This window comes from Carassius gibelio, chromosome B7, assembly GCF_023724105.1.
Source record: "Carassius gibelio isolate Cgi1373 ecotype wild population from Czech Republic chromosome B7, carGib1.2-hapl.c, whole genome shotgun sequence".
Classification (NCBI taxonomy): Eukaryota; Metazoa; Chordata; class Actinopteri; order Cypriniformes; family Cyprinidae; genus Carassius; species Carassius gibelio.
The window spans coordinates 8,321,375-8,341,631 of record NC_068402.1 but is presented as its reverse complement, the minus strand read 5'-3'; the positions used below and the strand labels follow the sequence as shown (position 1 = coordinate 8,341,631).

The 20,257-nt window shown below is 34.5% G+C and overlaps 2 protein-coding genes across 6 annotated transcripts; one reads left to right on the top strand and one right to left on the bottom strand.

Moving 5' to 3' along the window:
* Positions 1 to 4,232: 4,232 nt before the first annotated feature.
* LOC127962484 (ras-like protein family member 12) lies at positions 4,233 to 8,912 on the top strand. 4 transcript variants are annotated; one of them, XM_052562066.1, is made up of 6 exons: positions 4,233 to 4,494; positions 4,601 to 4,713; positions 5,156 to 5,212; positions 5,917 to 5,990; positions 6,170 to 6,360; positions 8,274 to 8,912. In XM_052562066.1, exons 2-6 carry the CDS (start codon positions 4,602 to 4,604, stop codon positions 8,605 to 8,607), a joined length of 768 nt encoding a protein of 255 aa, XP_052418026.1. In that variant the 5' UTR covers positions 4,233 to 4,494; position 4,601; the 3' UTR covers positions 8,608 to 8,912. The 4 variants fall into 4 exon arrangements, with proteins under 4 accessions (XP_052418026.1, XP_052418027.1, XP_052418025.1 ...); XM_052562067.1 differs by having other exon boundaries at positions 4,354 to 4,494; positions 5,920 to 5,990; XM_052562065.1 differs by having other exon boundaries at positions 4,354 to 4,494; positions 5,126 to 5,212; positions 5,920 to 5,990.
* A 621-nt stretch (positions 8,913 to 9,533) lies between these two features.
* Positions 9,534 to 15,133, bottom strand: LOC127962483 (uncharacterized). 2 transcript variants are annotated; one of them, XM_052562062.1, is made up of 6 exons: positions 14,691 to 15,133; positions 13,639 to 13,697; positions 11,507 to 11,872; positions 10,602 to 10,721; positions 10,334 to 10,424; positions 9,534 to 10,187 (listed from the first exon to the last, which is right to left on the bottom strand). In XM_052562062.1, the coding sequence occupies exons 2-6, from the start codon at positions 13,676 to 13,678 to the stop codon at positions 9,815 to 9,817; spliced, it is 990 nt and encodes a 329-aa protein (XP_052418022.1). In that variant the 5' UTR covers positions 13,679 to 13,697; positions 14,691 to 15,133; the 3' UTR covers positions 9,534 to 9,814. The 2 variants fall into 2 exon arrangements, with proteins under 2 accessions (XP_052418022.1, XP_052418023.1); XM_052562063.1 differs by lacking the exon at positions 14,691 to 15,133 and having other exon boundaries at positions 13,545 to 13,683.
* Between the last annotated feature and the right edge of the window lie 5,124 nt (positions 15,134 to 20,257).

Sequence of the window (20,257 nt, the reverse complement as noted above, 5' to 3'; positions counted from 1 at the left end):
AATTGCGATTTTCTGTGATATGATTTCTCATCTTTAAAAAAAAGTCTCATGCTACTGCTAAAACATCAATGCAAAAAGAACCAGGAGACATTTTTATAATTTTCAACGATAACAATAAAACTGTTGTTTTTAATAAATAAATAAAAAAAATCGGACAAAAATATAAAGGAAAACTGAACAAATAGACAATTTCATTGATAAAAAAGCTATTTGTTTTATTATTATTATTACTATTTTAGGACAGAAGTAAATGATTGTAATATCTCAATTGAACTTTAAAATAAACAGAATATTTGATCATTACTTAATAAATACATTTTAATTATTCCAATTAATTTTGTTATTTTTAATTCCATGCTACTTTACAATTTTTAAATTGTAATAGAAAATGAAATTGATGCTAATGAGGTTGAACTCCTTTTAATTTAATAATTGCCCTAAGCCATTCATCGCGGTTTTGATTGCAGCCTTATTCATTTTCTGCAATTTTTCATTATATGAATTCAATTCATTATTAGCTTTTCATCAACTCACAAACCCTCACCAACCCTGAAATTCGGTAAAACCCTGATGTAATAAATATAAATATTATGTGTCAGACAATACAGATGTAATAAATAATTTACTTACAAATGGTTTACTCCAGCAATGGCTTTGGGAACCTAACTAAAAAATATTTGCATTTGGGTGATGCATTTGCACAGATGACCACTTTAAAAAAAAGACTATTCAGTATGAAATGTCAGTGAAATATTTGGAAGACAACCCAAATCTAAAAAATAATACCCATGTCTCATTGTTCTCGTTTCAGAAAAAAACCTAGCATTTGTGAAATCTGTGTGAGGTCAACACGCACTTTCATTTGTCAATTTCACTTTGGTATTTGTGAACATTATTATATGGCAAAGTTCCTATAAAAGGTTACCTTCAGTGTTAAACAATGCCAGACATCAAGAGCGAATAGCAAAGTCCTGCCAAGATCTATAGATTCTGTTGTTAGGCTGCCAGAGGCTGGACACAATGTTTTCATTGTGGTAACATGATTAGTTATCAGTGTGTCTTCAGGTTCCCAAGTAATGAGAGGACCTTCTACAATCATTACGAAAGCTTGCAGGAATGTCTGGATGTGATTCGAGTGTTTGAACAGTCAACGAGTCGCCACACTGTTACACTCTTACCACTTTATGAGGCCATAAATGATTGTATGAATAAAGTAACATTTCTGATGGTCATGTTTCTCCTCCCAACTGATCTGAAACTTTCTCTCACAGTCTTCAAGGTCCTGCGCTCTTTCCTTGTGGCCTTATATGACCCCGGCGCTACACCAGGGATTGCATTTTACAGATGGCATGTTTGATATATGTTTTTATATTTTGGTCTCATGTGGCCATGGCAACATATACTGTAATGACCATCAATCATGTGTAATACAGACATGGAGATTTATAGGGGCTGTTCATTTTCCATTGCATTTGCCTCCAACTGGTCTGTGCTGTTCTGGCAGTGTGTGAATAATTTAATGTTAATCAGATTTAACACAAAATAAGCGAATGGACTGATTAGAAGAAGGAAAGAGAGGCTTGAAATTTTGCACTAGTTGCACAAAGAACAATGTAGGTTTGTAAGACTGAATACATATTGCATAAAGAATTACTGATTTCCAATTATGTGAATTACAGCCACTTACCTCATTTTTTAAAAAGTAATAAAAAAAAATTGAAATCCCTCCCGCAACCTTTCTCTTTTGCTGCTGTTTAAAATATTTGAGGCACAAAACTAATGTCAAATTAGGTGAAATGCTAGGAATCCGCTGTTACGTAACATTTACCGCTATTATTAATAAACTCTGTCAACACAATGTACCAGAAGCATTTGAGCTGAGGCCAGAGGAGATCTCAACTCCATTATCTTTCAAAGCAGAGCATTTTGCTTTGCTTTGGCATTCTCAAGAGGAACATCCACACGGCGCAGGTCTTGAAAGATGAGCAGCGAAGCTCTAGGTGTCCAAAGAGACTTCATATTTCTCCTTCTCAAACTCTCCGCCGATGATATAAAGGTTGCCCACATGGCCTACCAAAGCACAGTTGTAGCAAAGTTGATGATGGCTGAAAAATGTCCAAGTTTCTGTAGAAACATCATAGCAGAAACCAGAATCCACAACTTTACTGGAAATATCCTCTGACAATGTAGAGATGTTGTCTAAAACCGTAACTCCTGCCATGGTGGTGCTGGCGTTGAGAGGCTTTCTCATCCTCATCAAGATAACAAACGAATGAGAGCCAACGGTGACGTATGTACTAGGAACAAGAGACTCAAAATATTCAATCAAATCCTCTGGCAAGCACTTCACATCTTCTTTTGAGGTCTGCATACATGTCGCGAATGAACAAAGCTGCACTTTTGAAAAGTTTCAATAGCCTAAAAGTCGACGCTGCGTGAAACATTAGAAGACAGTTGTCTGAATTGATAACATTGATGAGTTAGATGTTAGTTAGAAGCTCTTTCTGAAGAAACGCGGCACATTGGATGGCATTGACAATTTCCTCATATAGCACATGGAAGGCTACTGAACATTCAGCACATGAAGACAAATCTCATCCTCCATGCACTCTTTTGTCCCAGATTGGAAAAGAGCTCGAAGGTATTCACAATGCTGCTCCAGGAGGCTTCTGTCCATAGTAAAGATACTTTCACAAAATCTCACATTTATTTCTGTGCTCGTCTCCATCAAGTTACCTCCTGTCATTTTCTTCTACAAAAATCCATTTCTGCAAAGTCAAACCTGTCTTTGAAGACATTCACAGCACTATTGACTATCCATGATGTCTTCTAAAGCAAGGCAGATGCATTTGACCGAGTCTGCAGTGTCTGTATTACTCCTAAAAACTACAAGAATAGAACATAGAAGTGAAAAGCGTAGCAGCATTATGCTGCTAGGAAAGCAGTTTCAGATAGCCATCGCTGTAGAGGGCAGCCGTCATCATGGTTATTTAATACCTTTTGTTCTTGGCAGGCATTAAAAGCAGGCTGAAAATTTCATTTTCTCCTTTTGATGAACAGGTGAAATGCCTAAAGCTGGAACAATGGTATGACTGTAAGGGTCGGTCTTTGCTGTGGGTCAGCATTCCAGGTGAACATGTGACTGCTCAAAATAACCAAATGAAAATAAAAAGACTGAGTACAGTCCAATTGGATATAGGGGATGCCTTCAAAAGCACACTCGATTAGATTGCAGACAGGAGACTGTTTAATTGTTATATTGCGACTCCAAATAATATATATTCTTTGAGTTAGAAGAATATTTCTCTGACTTTTACAGAGCATAAGCCCAAATGTCATAGAAATGCCACTGTAAATAGGCCGTCTTGCAATAGGAGTAACTAATTTAAACTCATTTTAAATACTTATTGATATTGATTAATTAATAATAAAAATTAATTAATAATTACATTTTATATTTGTTTTTATATATTGTAGACTAGAAACTAACAGTTGCCAGTAGCAACTGATTTCCATGGTATGAAAAAAAACACCGTGTAAGTCGATGGCAACAACAGCAACTGTTTGGTAAGCAACAGCAAAATATCTTGTGTCCAACCAAAGAAAGAAGCCTTTTTTGTAACAACTTGAGAGTATAAGTAATCGATAACAGAATTTTCCAATGGTAATGTTTATTTGCCGTTCAAAGAGGTATAAAAAATAAAAAAAAACAGTGACGCCAAACTATTAGGTCTGATAATCAATCGTGACGCAAATTACGAAACGCGTTTAAACTTCGACAGTTGAAGGCAAACGAGCTGTCAAATGAATCGCAAAAGAAAATACTTTTCTTACATTTGAGCATTTTATTACAGTAAAAACAAAAAAAGAATCTTTTTTGTTTTTAATCCACCACAAAATTACTGAGACCCTAGATCTGGTGGATGTAACCGTGGGAACAGTTTTTTTTTTTTTTTTTGCTGAAACTTTGACGTAACTAAATGTTGTACTTATTTATCACTTAATTGAAAACATTACAAATTATTTTTAGTGTTTTGTTTAAAACGTCGTAAAGTTACCATTAGAGGTTTTTGAGCGATTCGAGCGTCAACAAAAAGTTTCCCACGGCAATTTCCTGTAAATCTTCATTGGATAATTCGACGATTGGTAAAGGTAAGTTAGGAGGATTGATTTATTAAACACGTTTTAAAAAAAATAATTATTGTAGAGTATGGGTTTTGAAGTTTATTTGTACAGTATGTTCATTGGAGGCGGATCCACTGCATCATGTGCTCCAGCCCACCGAACCAGAATATCCCATCATTTCACTGTTCATTCTCCTCTCTCCACATCCTCTCCGAACCAAAGAGGCTTCTAATGTCCTGGAAAAACAAGAAAACAGTCTTGCATCTGAGTCTTCGGTGGTTGTGGACATGTCTTTTATACTGAAGTATAACGCGATCCAGCTGTTTTGCAGAGAGCGCTGCTGAGAAATCAGGCATCAGCATCATCCAGGTATGAACTGAAGATCAAAGCACACTTGCACTGTGTCTAATGGGCTCTTTGATTTGGATCTGCTTCCTCATGTGTTCATTATTACTCTATCTCATCCTGTCTTCAGGATGTCTCTGATGTTTGGGAAAGCAAGAACTTGCAACATTGTCACAGTTCCTGAGCATGAGCCTTCGGAGTGTAACATAGTGATTTTGGGAGCTAATGGATCGGGAAAGTCAGGTATGACTAACATGCAATGTTCATAATAACATAGTTTAATTATTATGCTTCACAACTCATGACATATTCTTAATGTATGTAGTACATTTAATTTTGGGGGGAACACTGAAAAATGTGTCCTTGAATGTTTTGTAAATCGTTTTGACTTAGTATTTCCCTTTATGTATTTATATTCGATGCTATCTGAACTATTGTATCAGAACAGTTTTGCATAATGTTGATTATGATTTTATTAATGAATGTCATGCTATTATATGTTAATGATATTAGGTGGTTTACCACGAGAGAAAACTTTTCCCCATAATGAGATTTGCATTTAAGAAAAATGCTTTATAAAAAAAAAATAATAATCCCTGTTGAGTTATCCTGTTGAGATGCTCTGTTATGTAATTGCAAATATTTCCAAACTTAGATTTACAGGAAGTTTGTCTGTCCCCTGCAGCACTTACAGTGAAATTCCTCACGAAGCGCTTCATCAGTGAATATGACCCAAACCTTGGTGAGTTTTAACAAATGATCATTGAAAAACAATAATGAGTGACTGACATCTGGTTATAGGAGACGTGTCCTCCTCAATGTCTATGGTGATTATGGTCCTGATTTTAAAATAAAACGTCGATCATACAGATTATTTTTACCTTACTGGAGCATTAACTTCAGGGCAGTTTAGTTTCATACAGATATAATTAAGGGCGACTCAGAGCCATAGATGGGTGGCTTTAAAACTTTAAAGGATTTTACATAAAAGTCCCCAGTTTCGTGTTTTATTTTTTCATTGGGAGAAGATAAAAAGCTGAAGTTTATGCTGACAGATTTTACATTAATAAAATGACAAGCTTGACTTTGTCTCTGCCAAACCACTTTTAAAAATTTTTCTTAAGTCTTTTTCCAATGCACCGTATATTTCTTTCTTCAATTTCATTCTTTGTAGTTGTATCGCATTTTCACATTTTGTTCCAGTGTAATTATTTTATGAAATCTTTATATAAAATAATAATACAATAAATTATAAAACACACATGGATGTCAGGAACCGAAATGTCATCTTTATTAGAGAAGAACCAAAATAAAAATAGAGACTTCAACTGAAGACAAAACCCATTATGCAGCTGTCATGAAACTTGAGCAGGAGCGCAGTGTTTTAATGTTTCTGATTCAGTTTTTTAAACACATGAAGCATCTTTTTGCATATTTAATTTTCAGAAGATACCTACTCTTCAGAAGAAGTTGTGGACCAGCAGCCAGTTCTGGTTAAAGTGATGGACACGGCTGATCAGGTAATGATGTCTATTTGTCTCTTTTAACAATACTCTTCTTTGTGAAGATTGACACCTCACATTTATCTCAGATTGATCTTTTCATTATGGTTGATGCTTTACTTTCTCATAATGGAAGTTTGTTGCATAACCATGGCATCTTTACAGTATGCAAACAAATCTGTCTTTATTTAAATCAGGATGGACCAGTCAACTGTGAGCGTTATTTAGGCTGGGCCAATGCCTTCATCATTGTCTACAGCATTGACAACCGGACCAGCTTTGAGGCCTGCCAGCAGTACTTGGAGGCTGTGACTCTGTACTCAAAAGGCCTGCAGCCAGAAGGTCCTGTCATTCTTTTAGGAAACAAGGTGGACATGGAGAGATACAGGTGAATTAAACATCCTTCTGTTACATTATTACAGCACACATGTAGGCTATAATGCCTGGTGATCTTAAAGAATAGTTCACCCAAAAATGACAGTTTGCAGAAGATTTACTTAAACTCAGGCCATCTAAAATGTAGATGAGTTTGTTTCTTCAGCAGAACAGATTTGGAGAAATTTAGCATTGCATCACTTCCTCTGCAGTGGATGGGTGCCGTCAGAATGAGAGTCCAAACAGCTGATAAAAACATCCAGTCCATCAGTTAACATCTTGTGAATTAAAAAGCGGTGTGTTTGTAAGAAACAAATCCATCATTAGTTATAACTTTAAACCATTGCCTCGCTCTGACCAAAAGATGTGTCCATAATCCATATAACGCGTCCTCCAGTGAAGAAGTCCATCTCCTGTTATCCTCTCACATCAAAATCCCCCAACATATTTGTTTAGAGTTACTGTTTTCACTTACAAACAGTGTTTGAATTGTGCATATTTCTCTCCTGATTCAGATGAGACAACTTTTTCTCTGGGGAAAGCAGTGTTATGAATAGAGGATGCACATTGTGGCTGGAAGCAGTGGTTTGAAGTTAAAAGGTCTTTATGATGGATTTGTTTATTATGAACATGCAGTTCTTTGCTTCCCTGGAGTCATGTGGATTACTTGTGGACTATTGTGATGTTTTTATCAGCTGTTTGGACTCTCATTCTGACGGCACCCATTCACTGCAGAGGATCCATTGGTGAGCAAGTGATGTAATGCTATATTTCTAAAAAAAAAAAAAAAAGTTCTGATGAAGAAACAAACTAATCTACATGAAAATGGGTGAACTATTCCTTTACGAGTAAATCTTAAACAGCCAGATTTCCTGTGTCAAGAGTGTGTTAGTCAAAACACTAACCAAGCAGAGCAGGAAATAGTGCATTTACATAGTTGTATGAATGTCCTTTTGTTAGTTTAACTGAAAGAACGTATGACCTGTGACTGGATATATTTACAACAATTATGCTCAGTACCAACGAAAGTTATTTAGATTTCAGTTTCTCATGACCCTATATGTTTAAGGAAAGATTTGATTGGTCCAGGAAATGACCATTTATCGCCTTTATATTTTCCTTTTATTATGCAAACAGAGTGCATGATTTATGCAGTATCATACTTGAAATGACCATAATACAGCTGGGCTTAATCAAATCTATCTGTTTATGTAACCGCAGAATAATGTGTGCTTCTTTGCCAGCTGGATTTTAAATAAAAGCTTTGACTGCTCATCCCCAGTTTTTTTTTCTGCTGTGCCATTCCTATTACATTAGAGAGTTTCTTTAACTCTTTATTGTGCAATTTTACTTAAGGCTGTAGTTATCATATGCACTTTTTATTTCTATTATGTCTTGTTTTTATCCATTATTACATGATAACGTTTTAGTATTTACATGGTATGCTTCAAACGTTTGGGGTTGGTAAGATTTTAAAAAAAAATTATCTTCTGCTTACCAAGGCTGCATTTATTTAATCAAAAAAATTCAGTAAAAGCAGTAATGTTGAGAAATATTATTACAATCTAAAATTACTGTTTTCTATCTCAATATATTTTAAAATATAATTAATTTCTGTGATGCAGTACTGAATTTTCAGCATCATTACCTTCAGAAATCATTTTAATATGGTGATTTGCTGCTCAAGAAACATTTCCTCTTGTTATTAATGTTAAAAACTTTTTTTATTTTTTTATATTTTTTTCTGTTTAACCCATGATACTTTTTTCAGGATTTTTTTTGTTTTTTTTTTATTAGCATATATTATGTTTCAGAATTAAATAGTAATTTTATTAAAGGGCTGCATTTTATGTGAGGAAAGTTAATGAAAACGTGCTTTTTATAATGAGTTGGCTAAATAAACATTTTATAATACATCTTTTTTAGACAGGTGAGCAAGGCGGACGGTGCCGCTCTGGCCTTGCGGTTCGGTTGCCTGTTCTTTGAAGTTTCTGCCTGCTTGGACTTCCTGTCCGTTCAGCAGATCTTTCATGAAGCTGTTCGAGAAGTGCGACGAGAGACAGAGAGGAGTATCCGTCCGCTCTTCATCAGCGAAGACAAGTCTGCGATCAGCTTGTCCTCCGCCCCTCCGCTCACCACCTGCTATAAAGAGCTGCCCACCCCAGCCACTGCTAAGCTGGTTACGGTCAAGTCCTCGAGAGCTCAGAGCAAACGCAGAGCCCCCACGCTTACACTGCTCAAGGGCTTCAAGATCTTCTGATGCTTTGCCTAGAGTATCTACAAGGAGGAATGCTTGTTTTGATTTCGTATCAGCTCATTTAGCATGAAAACAAACAGGACCTGAAGGATTACAACATTTCTCATGAACTTGAGATAGCGGTAACTTTATGAAAAGTACAGTATATGAACAGTATATCAGAGTGCTAATGAATGTCTTGGTTAGCATTGCTGATTATATTGTTATAATTGTTGATTTCTTTTTGTTTTGTTTGTTTCACCAATTTTTGCACTTGTATTCTATTGTGATAAAACCAATTTCCACTTGATATATTAATTTTACAGAAATCATTTGGTCGTTCATTTTTATACACATCAAACAAAAAACCTAATTATGCACAGTATACCAAAGAAAGTTTCAGGACAAAATAAGCGCCTTAATTTTTATAAGTTCTTGTCAAACTGTAAAAAAAAAATTTTTTTGTATTGATTAAACATTGTAACTATTAAGTGTATTGTTTTGCATCACATTGCGAATATAGAGAATATTTACACTGCTTCATATGGGGAGCATAAAAAGACAAATATAAAGATTAAATATTTGATTTAATCCGTATAAGCTTGCATGGTACACTATTACTGTATGGTTTAGAAAAAAATGTAGTTCATGACCAATTTTCATTCACTATATCCAATACACTATATCCTGCACACAAAAAAAGTATTTTTTTTTTTTATAAAAAAAAAAAATCTAAAACTAACCTTTTGAAACATCAACTCCAAAATGTGAAATGAATATATGTGTAAATATATTATGTAATCATAAAAATGGTTGGTTGACCCAAAGCTATAAGCATATTTGTTAGCTTAGGGAAAACCAGTGTAATAATATACACTGGCAGTTATTATAAGTTATTCTAAAAAGTAATTAAGTTTTTTTTAATGCCTTTAATGTTTTTGAAAGAAATCTCTAATGCGCACCATTTATTTAAACAAAATACAGTACAGCAGTAATATTATAAGCATTTAAAATAACTGTTCGCTATATAATTTCTTTCAAAAGATTTATACATTTTTGGCTGCCAATGTGAAAGAAACTTCCACTGAAAAAAAATATATATTGTGATTGACCGCTAAATTGAATCACGTGGGTGTGGTTACAGTCCTGGGTTGACTCTACAATAGTCTATCAACCAATCCGATGCCATCTTGAATAAAGTGTTAAAATGATCACAAACAGTAGGACTAAATTATAATGCAGTTGTCTCAGATGAAGCTATTACTTGGGGGGAGTTTTGCGACAGAGACTCTGCGTTTGTGTTGTGGACGTCCTCTTCCCCTTGTCCTTCCTCCACAGGTTCAGGATACAGAGTAGACACATTCCCGTCCTTCCAGGTCACCACAATTTCTCCGGGCTTCAGTCCCTCGGAGGCTTTGCTATCTTCCCAATCCCGTTCCCTATGGCTGTTATGTGTAGTAATTGGTTCAGATGGGGTAAAATGTTTTTTCTCCTCCTTGACCTCTGTGACCTTATCAGTGACGATGGCCTGCAGTTCCTCCATTTCAGGTTCCACCGCTGTGGCTTTTGAGGCTGCTTTGTATTTGGCTATTCGCTTCCTGTTCCTGTATACGAAGCAGAAATGGAAGTTATGTAAGAATATTCCATGATCTCTCTCTCTTTCTTTCTTTCTCTCTCTCTCTGTCTATATATTTCAAATAAAAGTCAAGCAACTGGGATTTGCTATTTAGTGTGTGTGTGTAACACTAACCTATTAGCCATCATGCCCATGACCAACAGCATCGCACCAATCAGAATACCCAGAGACGCAAATGCTAGCATGCCAAACTTCCACGATGTTGCTGTTTAACAAAAGAACGGCATTGAACCATTTGTGAGTATTACTGTGATACAAAGTGCTTAGTTTTTTCTCACGGCAACCTCCAAGTCATTCAGGCCATTTCATACATGGGGAAATGAAATTATGTAAACATGAATAAAACAGGACAGCAGAGTAAATGCAAGCTTTCCACACTCACGGTCCTCTGTGCGGTAATACCACTGTAAAAACTTCATTTGTGCCTCTGTCATTCCTGGTTTAGGCGGCCCTTCTGCAAAGTCAAACTCATCGGCCTCTAAATCAGTTTCTCTTCTGGATCCTGTGAGAATCGATGAAGATGAGATATATATTTATATATCACAGCTTAATACAACAAAAGAGAAGAAGTGAAGAAGGTCAGTGGAGTTTCTTTTCACATTGATTTATTTTTTATTTTAGGGTGAAATACACTTTCTTGTAGATTATAAGTGACAATTATTTTATATTATGTGTACGGTACATACACACAGAGAATTGATTGAATTCAATACTTTTACTTAATTTATTTTGATCAAAAATACATCAAAAATGTTATTTTATTTATTTTTATGGTGTTTCAATACATCAAGGGTGTAGACAATAAGCTTTTTAGATTGATTTTACAATAGAAAGCAGTTGTTTTAAATTGTAGAATAAATGATCAAATAAATGTAGCATCCCTTTATGAAACAAAAATATATTGCAATATATTGGAAAATATCATGTAATATATTAGGCATATATTCTTATATATATTTATATTTTTCCAATATATTGCAATATATTAAAAGCGGCAATCATTTGTATATTTTGCAATATATTATATAATATATGTGTCATCAATATATTATTAAATGTATTCAAATATATTAAATATTAGAAAATAAAAAGGGAAAATAATATATTACAATATATCACAATATATTTTAAGAAATATATTGGTAAATATATTTTCCTTCCCTAAGGGATTGGGAGCGTGATATGTCAACCCAGATAAAATGAACATGACAATTCAGACACATAATTAAAATAAAGTATTAAATAAATATTAGTAATGATTACTTTGTTTTTTATGCCTCTACTCACTCAGTTTATTCTGGCAGATGTCACCTGCATCCAGAGATGTCCAGGTGTCATGTTGACCCGCGTTCAGTCTGAGTTTTCCTCTCTCAGTGCTCAATACCAGAGAGTTTTGCAGATTGATGAGCTGTTGAGCTTTGCACTGCCATTTGACATGTTCACCAGAATCACAAGCGATAGTCTGGACTGTGTCAGTGTGGAGGGCAGAAAGACACCTCAGGGTGCCTGTGTTTACCAGGAACCAGTCATCTGTCCACTTCCACTGCTGCAGGACCGAGTCCAGACTGCATGACCTTAACTCAACAACTCCTTCAGACGAGTCCTCTAGACACAGACCTGCCTTCATGCTGTGGATCGTAAACCCGATTGTGCCTTTGGGGGGAAACAACTTTTAGCATATTACAAATCTTAATTCATTTTGTATATTTTATCTTTACATGTAATTCTAGAGCATAAAACCAGTCTTAAGTCACTGGGGTATATTTGTAGCGATAGCTAAAAAGTCATTGTATGGGTCAAAATGATAAAAAAAAAATTTATGCCAAAAATCATTAGGATATTAAGTAAAGATAATGTTCCATAAAGATATTTAGTAAATGTCCTACTGTAAATATATCAAAACTTCATTTTTTGACTAGTAATATGCATTGCTAAGAACTTCATATGGACAACTTTAAAGATGATTTTATTTATATTTAAAAAAAAAAAATTGCACCCTCAGATTCCAGATTTCAAAATACTTTCTGATCCTAACAAACCATGCATCAATGGAAAGCTTATTTATTCAGCTTTCAGATGATATATAAATCTCAATTATGAAAAATTGACTCTTTTTCTTGTGGTCCAGGGTCACATATAAGTAATATATATATATATATATATATATATATATATATATATATATATATATATATATATATATATATATATATATATATATATATATATATATATATATATATATATATATTATATATATTATATATATAATTAAATAAATCCCATCTTATACAATAGTAATCATCATTAAATTATTTTTATTGTAGTACTTTATTTTTTGTGTTTAAAATTGTCATAAAATTGTTACACTTTGAAAAACCTGATTGTATAATTTTATCACATGTGACCCTAGACCACAAAACCAGTTTTGAGATTCATACTCTGATTCATCATCTGAAAGCTGACTAAATAATCTTTCCATTGATGTATGGTTTATTTCAGACAAAAAAATCTGTCACCAGAGCAGTACCCTAAGGCAGTGGCGTTGGCCCCTTTGAGACATAAGTTACAGTACATTAATATCAGTGTTAAACATACAGTCTATGGTGTTAACATAGCGTTAGATTTAGGCTACTCTCATGGGACTGCATTCTTTTTGCATCTGCTTTAAAGTCTTACTGGTTATTTAAACGTTTCATTCATGTGCTTTTCTGACATGTGGTTTTTCTGAGCACACTCAAAGTGCGCACATGAAAACGAAAAAGCCCTTCAAACTGTGCCTGATTACTGAACTAAGTTATGTTTTAATACTGTCAAAACACACAAGGTTTATGTATAGACTCAGTTGTATATGTCTAAAATGAAAGTAAACAACTGAAAGAAACAGTTGTGGCCTATATCACTTTGGCCTATATCCGCCATACTTTTTCATATTTTGTGACCTTAAAAGGCTTTATAATAGGGAAATAAGTTTGGCTGTGATGCTCGAACAGCCTGGAAAATAGAAAACCCAACATGACTATAAGAACCGTGATAAAATTATGATATTTCAAAAAACTAAACTAAACAGAAAAACTCCAAAACCCCAAACAGTCCGCGATTGTGCCCATGTAACGCCATTTCGCCCCTTCCCCTCGGGAGGTCTGTGGACACCACTGCCCTAAGGCACAAATTAAGTTATATATTTATACCTTATTCACTCCTAAATGGTTCATATTAGTACTTTAAAAGTACATAGTAGTAGTCAAAGTGTGCCTTTTAGTAACTTTTGAAAAGGTGCTATTCCAGTGATAGAATTATTCTGTTTTTCTGAGAGTGTATTTACTGTATATATAATGCTTTTGGGAAGCACAGCCGTGGACAAGTTCTTGCCAGGATTTATTCTCCTATCATTAGATTCACATAAGAGTGTACTATACCAGACCATGTGAGAGATAGTCCTATCCATAACAGCAGCATTGCTCTTGTAATACAGAGTCTGCTTAAACACAAGACACAATGCAAGGTGTTAATACTTCCACACATATTAAAACAGCATGTAAAGTATCATTAGCCTTGGGCTTTGATTTTGGAGAATTTCTCCCCCACACATGCAATGTCTGAACACGTCGACAGCTTGACTAAAGATGCAACGGTGCAAATCATGGTGCAATATTTTAACCTTTCCTAATGAGAGAATGAGATATCATGCCTTGACAAAAACCAGATGTCGAAACTCACCCACCTCAGTTTTACACAATTTTTGCTTTACATTTTGTTTGTGTGTGTGTGTGTGTGTGTGTGTGTGTGTGTGTTTACTACCTTAGTAAAGATATATAAAGTTTAAACTATCATTTTCTTTTTTATTTTGCATTTTTGTCCCTATCTGTGTTAGGTTTTATTAATTACAGTAATTCAATTTCCCTTGAATGTAAAGTAAGGGATTACTCCTATTATTTTTTGTAATCCTAAAGTTAGTTCGGATGTAATTGCATTAAATACTTTATAGACAATCCTATATAAAGCAGCAGTGGAGTTAACATCATCAACTAAATTGTATGTTTTTAATGTAACATATGCAACATGTTCCCATTACTGTTACTTATCAAAACAATTCAACCAATTTCAACATATTTTAAGCTGTATGAGATTCAATTTGACTTTTTATTAAGTTGGTTTAATATAGTTTAATCTGAAATAAAAGCCATTTTGATTATGCTTAAAATTTTCAAAATCAATTGAACTGAAGTTAAAGTTTAAGTATAGACAGAAAAGTTTCACAGTGTATAAAACAATTAAAAGCCATAACAATGTTACAGTACAATAATATTTTAAGATGAGCATTATTGAACCAAAATGATTCCATACAATGATTCTGATCAGCGTTTCTTATCATAAGAATAAACCAAAGGCATACAAATATCACAGAGCTTCTGTATGATCCATACGGATGCTTATTATTATTATTTTAACATGTATGAAATCAACTTACCTGAAGAGCACAGTTTGAGAGGCAGAAGTGGTGTAGAACAGAAAGAATGACTACACATGTTGGGAACGCCACGGCAGAGGGTTTCCAAAGTTCAAATGGGAGGAGATACACTCATGTAATTGCTTTCCATTTTACAGTGCAATCTGCTTTTAGAAGATGAGGGAATGGGTTAGCAGCTCATATTCTTTACATAATTAGGTGAAGCTGAATTTATTGTATATATATTTATTTCTTTAATGAACATTTAGAGTTTCTTTTGTACAAATCTTGGGCTAGGCCATCTGGGAAATACAGTATATTTTTCTAAAGAACTAATCTTGAGATCAATGCAGGCAATAAATTAATTAGCCAAAGTAAAAGTCCTTCTAGACACTGGTTATGAATGGTAATCTTCTGTAAGGCCGTTTTCTGCCTGGTGTTTGGATAGCCTTGCTCCAGCCTTGTCATGTTAGTGCCGCAGGATACTGATGAGAGGGACACAGCCGCTGACCCGTCGGTCAAGAACCTGTCACATGTGTGTATGTTTGCTTGGGCAGACAGAGAGGTGGGTTTTATTTCTTTATAGCAAGCCCTTGGAGCGGTTAGAGGTGAATGAACTAGATGTCACTTTCAATATTGCAGAGGTGAAGTGATAAAAGCCGCTTGTTGTATCACAATACTGAGAATGTTTTCCTTAGAGCTCCAAAAATCATAATGGATTTATAATCCATATCATTTGAAACCAATCCTAAAGAGATCAAATGAGATGTTCCAGTGATGATCACTTAAGATGGGAAATGGGATCTTCAGGAGAATTTTTAAGAATCTAGTTTGATCTCTTTAAGATTGGCTTGAAGATATACATTTTTTTAGATTCTTGTTTGCCTCATCCTCCACGGAGTAAACTGATGTTGCATACACTGATTCTGCAGCAAACATAGTTTATATGTTTCTTTCAAGGCTTTGAACCTTTGAACACCTCATCATCACAGCTGACCAAAAATTTCCATTTACATGATGTCATTTTTCTGTTTAAAACCTTAAACAAACAGGCCTACTTAGATTTTGGAGAAAATCTTATTTAATCAGTATTATTCAAAAGTTCTGCCCCCTACTGGAACATACAGTAAATTCTTATTCTGAATCTTTACTTTTCTACTTTAGAGGTAGTGTGTGTGTGTGTGTGTGTGTGTGTGTGTGTGTATAGCATGTTGAAAAGTTAAGACACCCTATTGGATTCCATGGTTTTCTGTATCAGGACATAATAAAAAATTATCTGTTTTTTGGCAGGTCTTAAACTTTAAAAAATAAAATCTCAGATGAACATCATCGCATTACATATAACTGTTATTATTTAATTAACAAAAATTGAGCCAAAATGGAAAAACCATGTGTGACAAAGTTGGGGACAACCTGGTCCTGGATCCACTTTTAGCAACAATAACTTGAATTAATCATTTTCTGTATGACTTAATCAGTCTCTCACAAAGAGGAACTTTGTCCCACTCTTCTTTACAACGTTGCTCCAGTTTATTAAGGTTTGAGGGCATTTGTTGCACAGCTCTCGCCACAGCATTTCATACTTTGGATTGCAGCAACACCTCGACTCTTTTATTTTCAGCCTTGGGATCATTGTGCTGTTGCATCACCCAATCTTGGCCAGGCTTTAGCTGTTAGACGGTTGTCCTCACTTGACTCTAGAATATTTTAGGACACAGAGGGGTTCATGGTTGACTCAATGACTGCGAGGTGCCCAGGTACTGTGGTAACAAACCAAGCCCAAATCACCACCTCTCCACTAACATGCGTGAATTTTTTTATGAAGTGTTTATGCTGATATGCTCTTTAGTTTTTCACCAGACACAGCGTTGTGCATTATGGCCATCAACATCTCCACATTGGTCTAATCTGTTCAAAGGACAATGTTCTAGATGTCTTATGGTTTGTTTAGATGCAACTTTGCAAACCTAAACTGTGCTGCTATGTTTGTTTGCTCACACTTGGTGATGATCAGTTAATCAAAGGCTTTTAATTAGAGGTGACTGACTGCTACTTTCCCTCTTCATTCCCATGTCTATAGTAAGAGTGTGCTAACATTGTCACAAATGGTTTTTCCATTTTGTCTTTATTTATTTATTCTGTTAAATAAACAATTGCACGGTGCAATATGTCATGTGTTGTTGTTCATCTGAGGTTTTATTTTCCAAATCGTAAAGACCTGTCAAGGACCAGATTATTTTTTTTTATTATGTCCCGATACGGAAAACTATGGAGTTTAAGAGGGTGTCCTAACTTTTTCACATGACTAAATATATATAGAGTCTCACACACATACAGACACACACACAAATTTTTTACAAAATGTGATCACAGGCAAATGTTCTAATGTATTGTATCTCCCCAGCGATGAAAGCAGGCACAAATAAATGTCAGAAAACACAATTCCTGGCTGGCATCTGCATGGTGGACCACTGGATCTTTGGTAAAGTTGTAAGGAATACTATATCGAGGCCAACGATATTTAGTTTAACACAAGGTGGCGATAAAGTCTAGTTTTGTGTGTTTAAGAAAAGTAGCAGTGCAGTGGTGTATTGACCAAAAAAAAAACAAAACAAAAAAAAAACTGTCAATTTGTCTTTAACGTTACGGTGGGCAACAAGACCTCATCTAGGGTTAACTCAGATTATCTGGGACATTGTTTTTTTACAGTCACCTCATTGAAAAAAATGCCCCAATTTGCCTGAATATACTTTATGCACTTCTGATGAGATCTGGTACATATTAATTTCTTATGCACTACTTTTCAAGTGCACGTTTATGCACTGAGCTTGACTCTTCTGATGAGCAATATTCATCCTCATCATCATTATCATCAGAAGCTGGTCTTCACCAGCCTCACTGTTTTCAAATGTCTGTCATACGACTGCTTTTACGTTTCTTCACTAAATGTATTTCAGTGACTGGATCATGCTGTTTTCAGGCTCATCTGGTTCTTCCAGAAGCAGACTTCTTATAGGCCACTTCTTCAGTATATCAAGAAGACACAATATTCACATAGAGGTTGGCTATTTATTTGATGTTTTATATGCTTTTTTTTATTTTTATTGCCACAGAATAAATGTGTGTTCGTTTTTTTATTTTTTTTATTAACATTTCAGTCATATTGTTATGTGTTTAATGTCTCATCTTTTCTGGTCTTTATCAGTATTTTAATCCATCTTGTAGTTTGGCCTCCTCCTCAATCCATCCTATAAATGATGTCATATGTCTTGCACTCATCCAGTGACATGTGATTCCAGGTCATGGTGGTGGCGGCAACAATACTACAATGAGAAGTTACACCGCCTTTCCGTAAACATTTGGGTGGTGTTATGCAAATCTTCCAACACAGTGATGTAGACGTGGGGCTGTGCTTTAATGAGGCTTTTTAGGAAGGCGTGGACTAGTCTTTACTTTTATAAAGAATATCTCTTTGGGTTTGAGATTTGATCTAATTTTTCATCTCAGAACTGGATATGTTGAGTTTGCATCTGAATCCAGTTTTGTGTGCATCTACATAAGCAGATTAGAAGGTTATGAAGGATGACATTTGTCCTCCCGTGTACAGACACCACAGTATGTCTGATCTGTTGATGGCTCTGGTTTGGGTCTTGGAGAAGATATCATTTCACAGGCTCATCAGTAGGAGGGGATGCTCCTAATCCTGCTGTTCCAGAAGAAACAGGACATGGTGATATAAAAAAGTGTGGATGTGGCAGAAAATCTGTGGAATTGTGACTAGGATCTGTAATGTCAAGTGGTTCTTCCTGGATGACTATGACAACCTATCCAGCGTGAATTTGGACAAAAGTGACAGAAACTACATGATGTTTACGATTCAAGATTTAAGATCAATAATTTAGCTCAGCACAAGCAAAGTAGTTTACCAAGCTCAGAACAGGTTTAGTTGGGAACCAATGTTGGTGTTGCGATACTGTTACTGCACACAGCCCTGCAAGATCTAGAGATAAGTGTTTGAACTCGCCGCAGAATGAATAAGTTTGCTATGAGAGCTAGTGAGAATCATTCAAATTGTAATTTAACCGTGGTGTTATAGCAGAAATTACAACATTAATTTAAGGGTTTTTACAACCTTTTTAGAGAGAAGTTCAAACACTTTTCAAGTATTCCACACAACTATTTCCAGCTCACAGCAAATGCTCCAATTTAAATGTTATTTTTAATGGGAAGACCAAAATATAGTTTATGTAAACGCTTATGTAAATGTAAAAAATACACCAAATTACCATTCTAACCAGTAGATGGCAGCAGAGAAGTACTTATTAGCTTGTTATTAGTCATCCATTTCTACTTTTTGCTATATATTTTGAAATTATAAAATCATTATATAAAATATCAAATCATCAAGAAATCAAATATTGTCAAAGTTTTGAACTTTAAGTTAGAATTTCTTTTTTTGTGTACCTCCTCATCCCATTTGTGCTTTAAATACATTTATTCCAAAATAAATGTATAATACTCTGGACAAAATACACATTTTAGTAGTGTCCCCAGGTTTTTCAGTCCTGTTACCTTAACACCTTACCCCTTCTAAAAACTGAGAAAATTCCACAAGACCCATTTTTAAGATTAATATTGCAACATCTGGATCTTCTTGAGGCAATGAAATGACCAAAGCATGGTCTTATTTTCTTTTCTGTATATTTGATTATTTTGTAGCGGTCATTATAATTATACTGTCCTTTTACCTAAATTATTTATCAGATGTTACTTGTTTATTTAAAAAAATATATATCTTTGGTAAATCACTATAATTTGCTTTTGAGTATTCTCATAATATTAGCTTGTACTCCATGTGGCGAGATAAATCTAGGTAAATTTGAAAATGCATTTTTTTTTGGCATGCTTTTTGCATCAACATTTTGGCGTTCTTTGCACACTGAGAACAATGTTATTGCCCAGAGAAAACCTATGGTTGTTCCTGGATTGTTTTTTTTTTTTTTTTAATACATTCCTGCAGGTATGACAGAAAATTTACTTGAAATATCTGTCCTGTGGCATTTATGTCTTAGACTCATATATGGAATGGTGTTTGAATGTGAGCTACACTATAATAAAACAATATCCACAGAAAAACTGAACAGATATTATTTGTTAAGTTTTATATTTTTAATAGCAATTTTTATTTCATATTTCATATGTATTATTTTTTTTCTTGTCATTTATATTTTATCTTATTATCCGTCCTCTACCCCTAAATATAACCTTAACAAAAACATCTGCAGACCACTAGATTTAAATAGAAACATGATTTGGACTATTTTAGCAATGAGATCAGCTAAAAAAAATTAAGTCAATGTTCAACACTTTCACTCAGACCTGTATACTAATATAATGGATACTCATTCCTGTTACCCAGTTTCATTCCTGTTACTAAATAGTTTTTCCTTAAAAAATTAAAATAAGTTAAATTTGGTCCGTTATTTATCTCATTGTTTAATAAACTGCATTTTAGAAAATTGATAAGCTTGTGCTTTGAGTTGCCTTTAGAAAGAAAAAATGGGTTTGTGTAGGCCTACTTTAGAAAA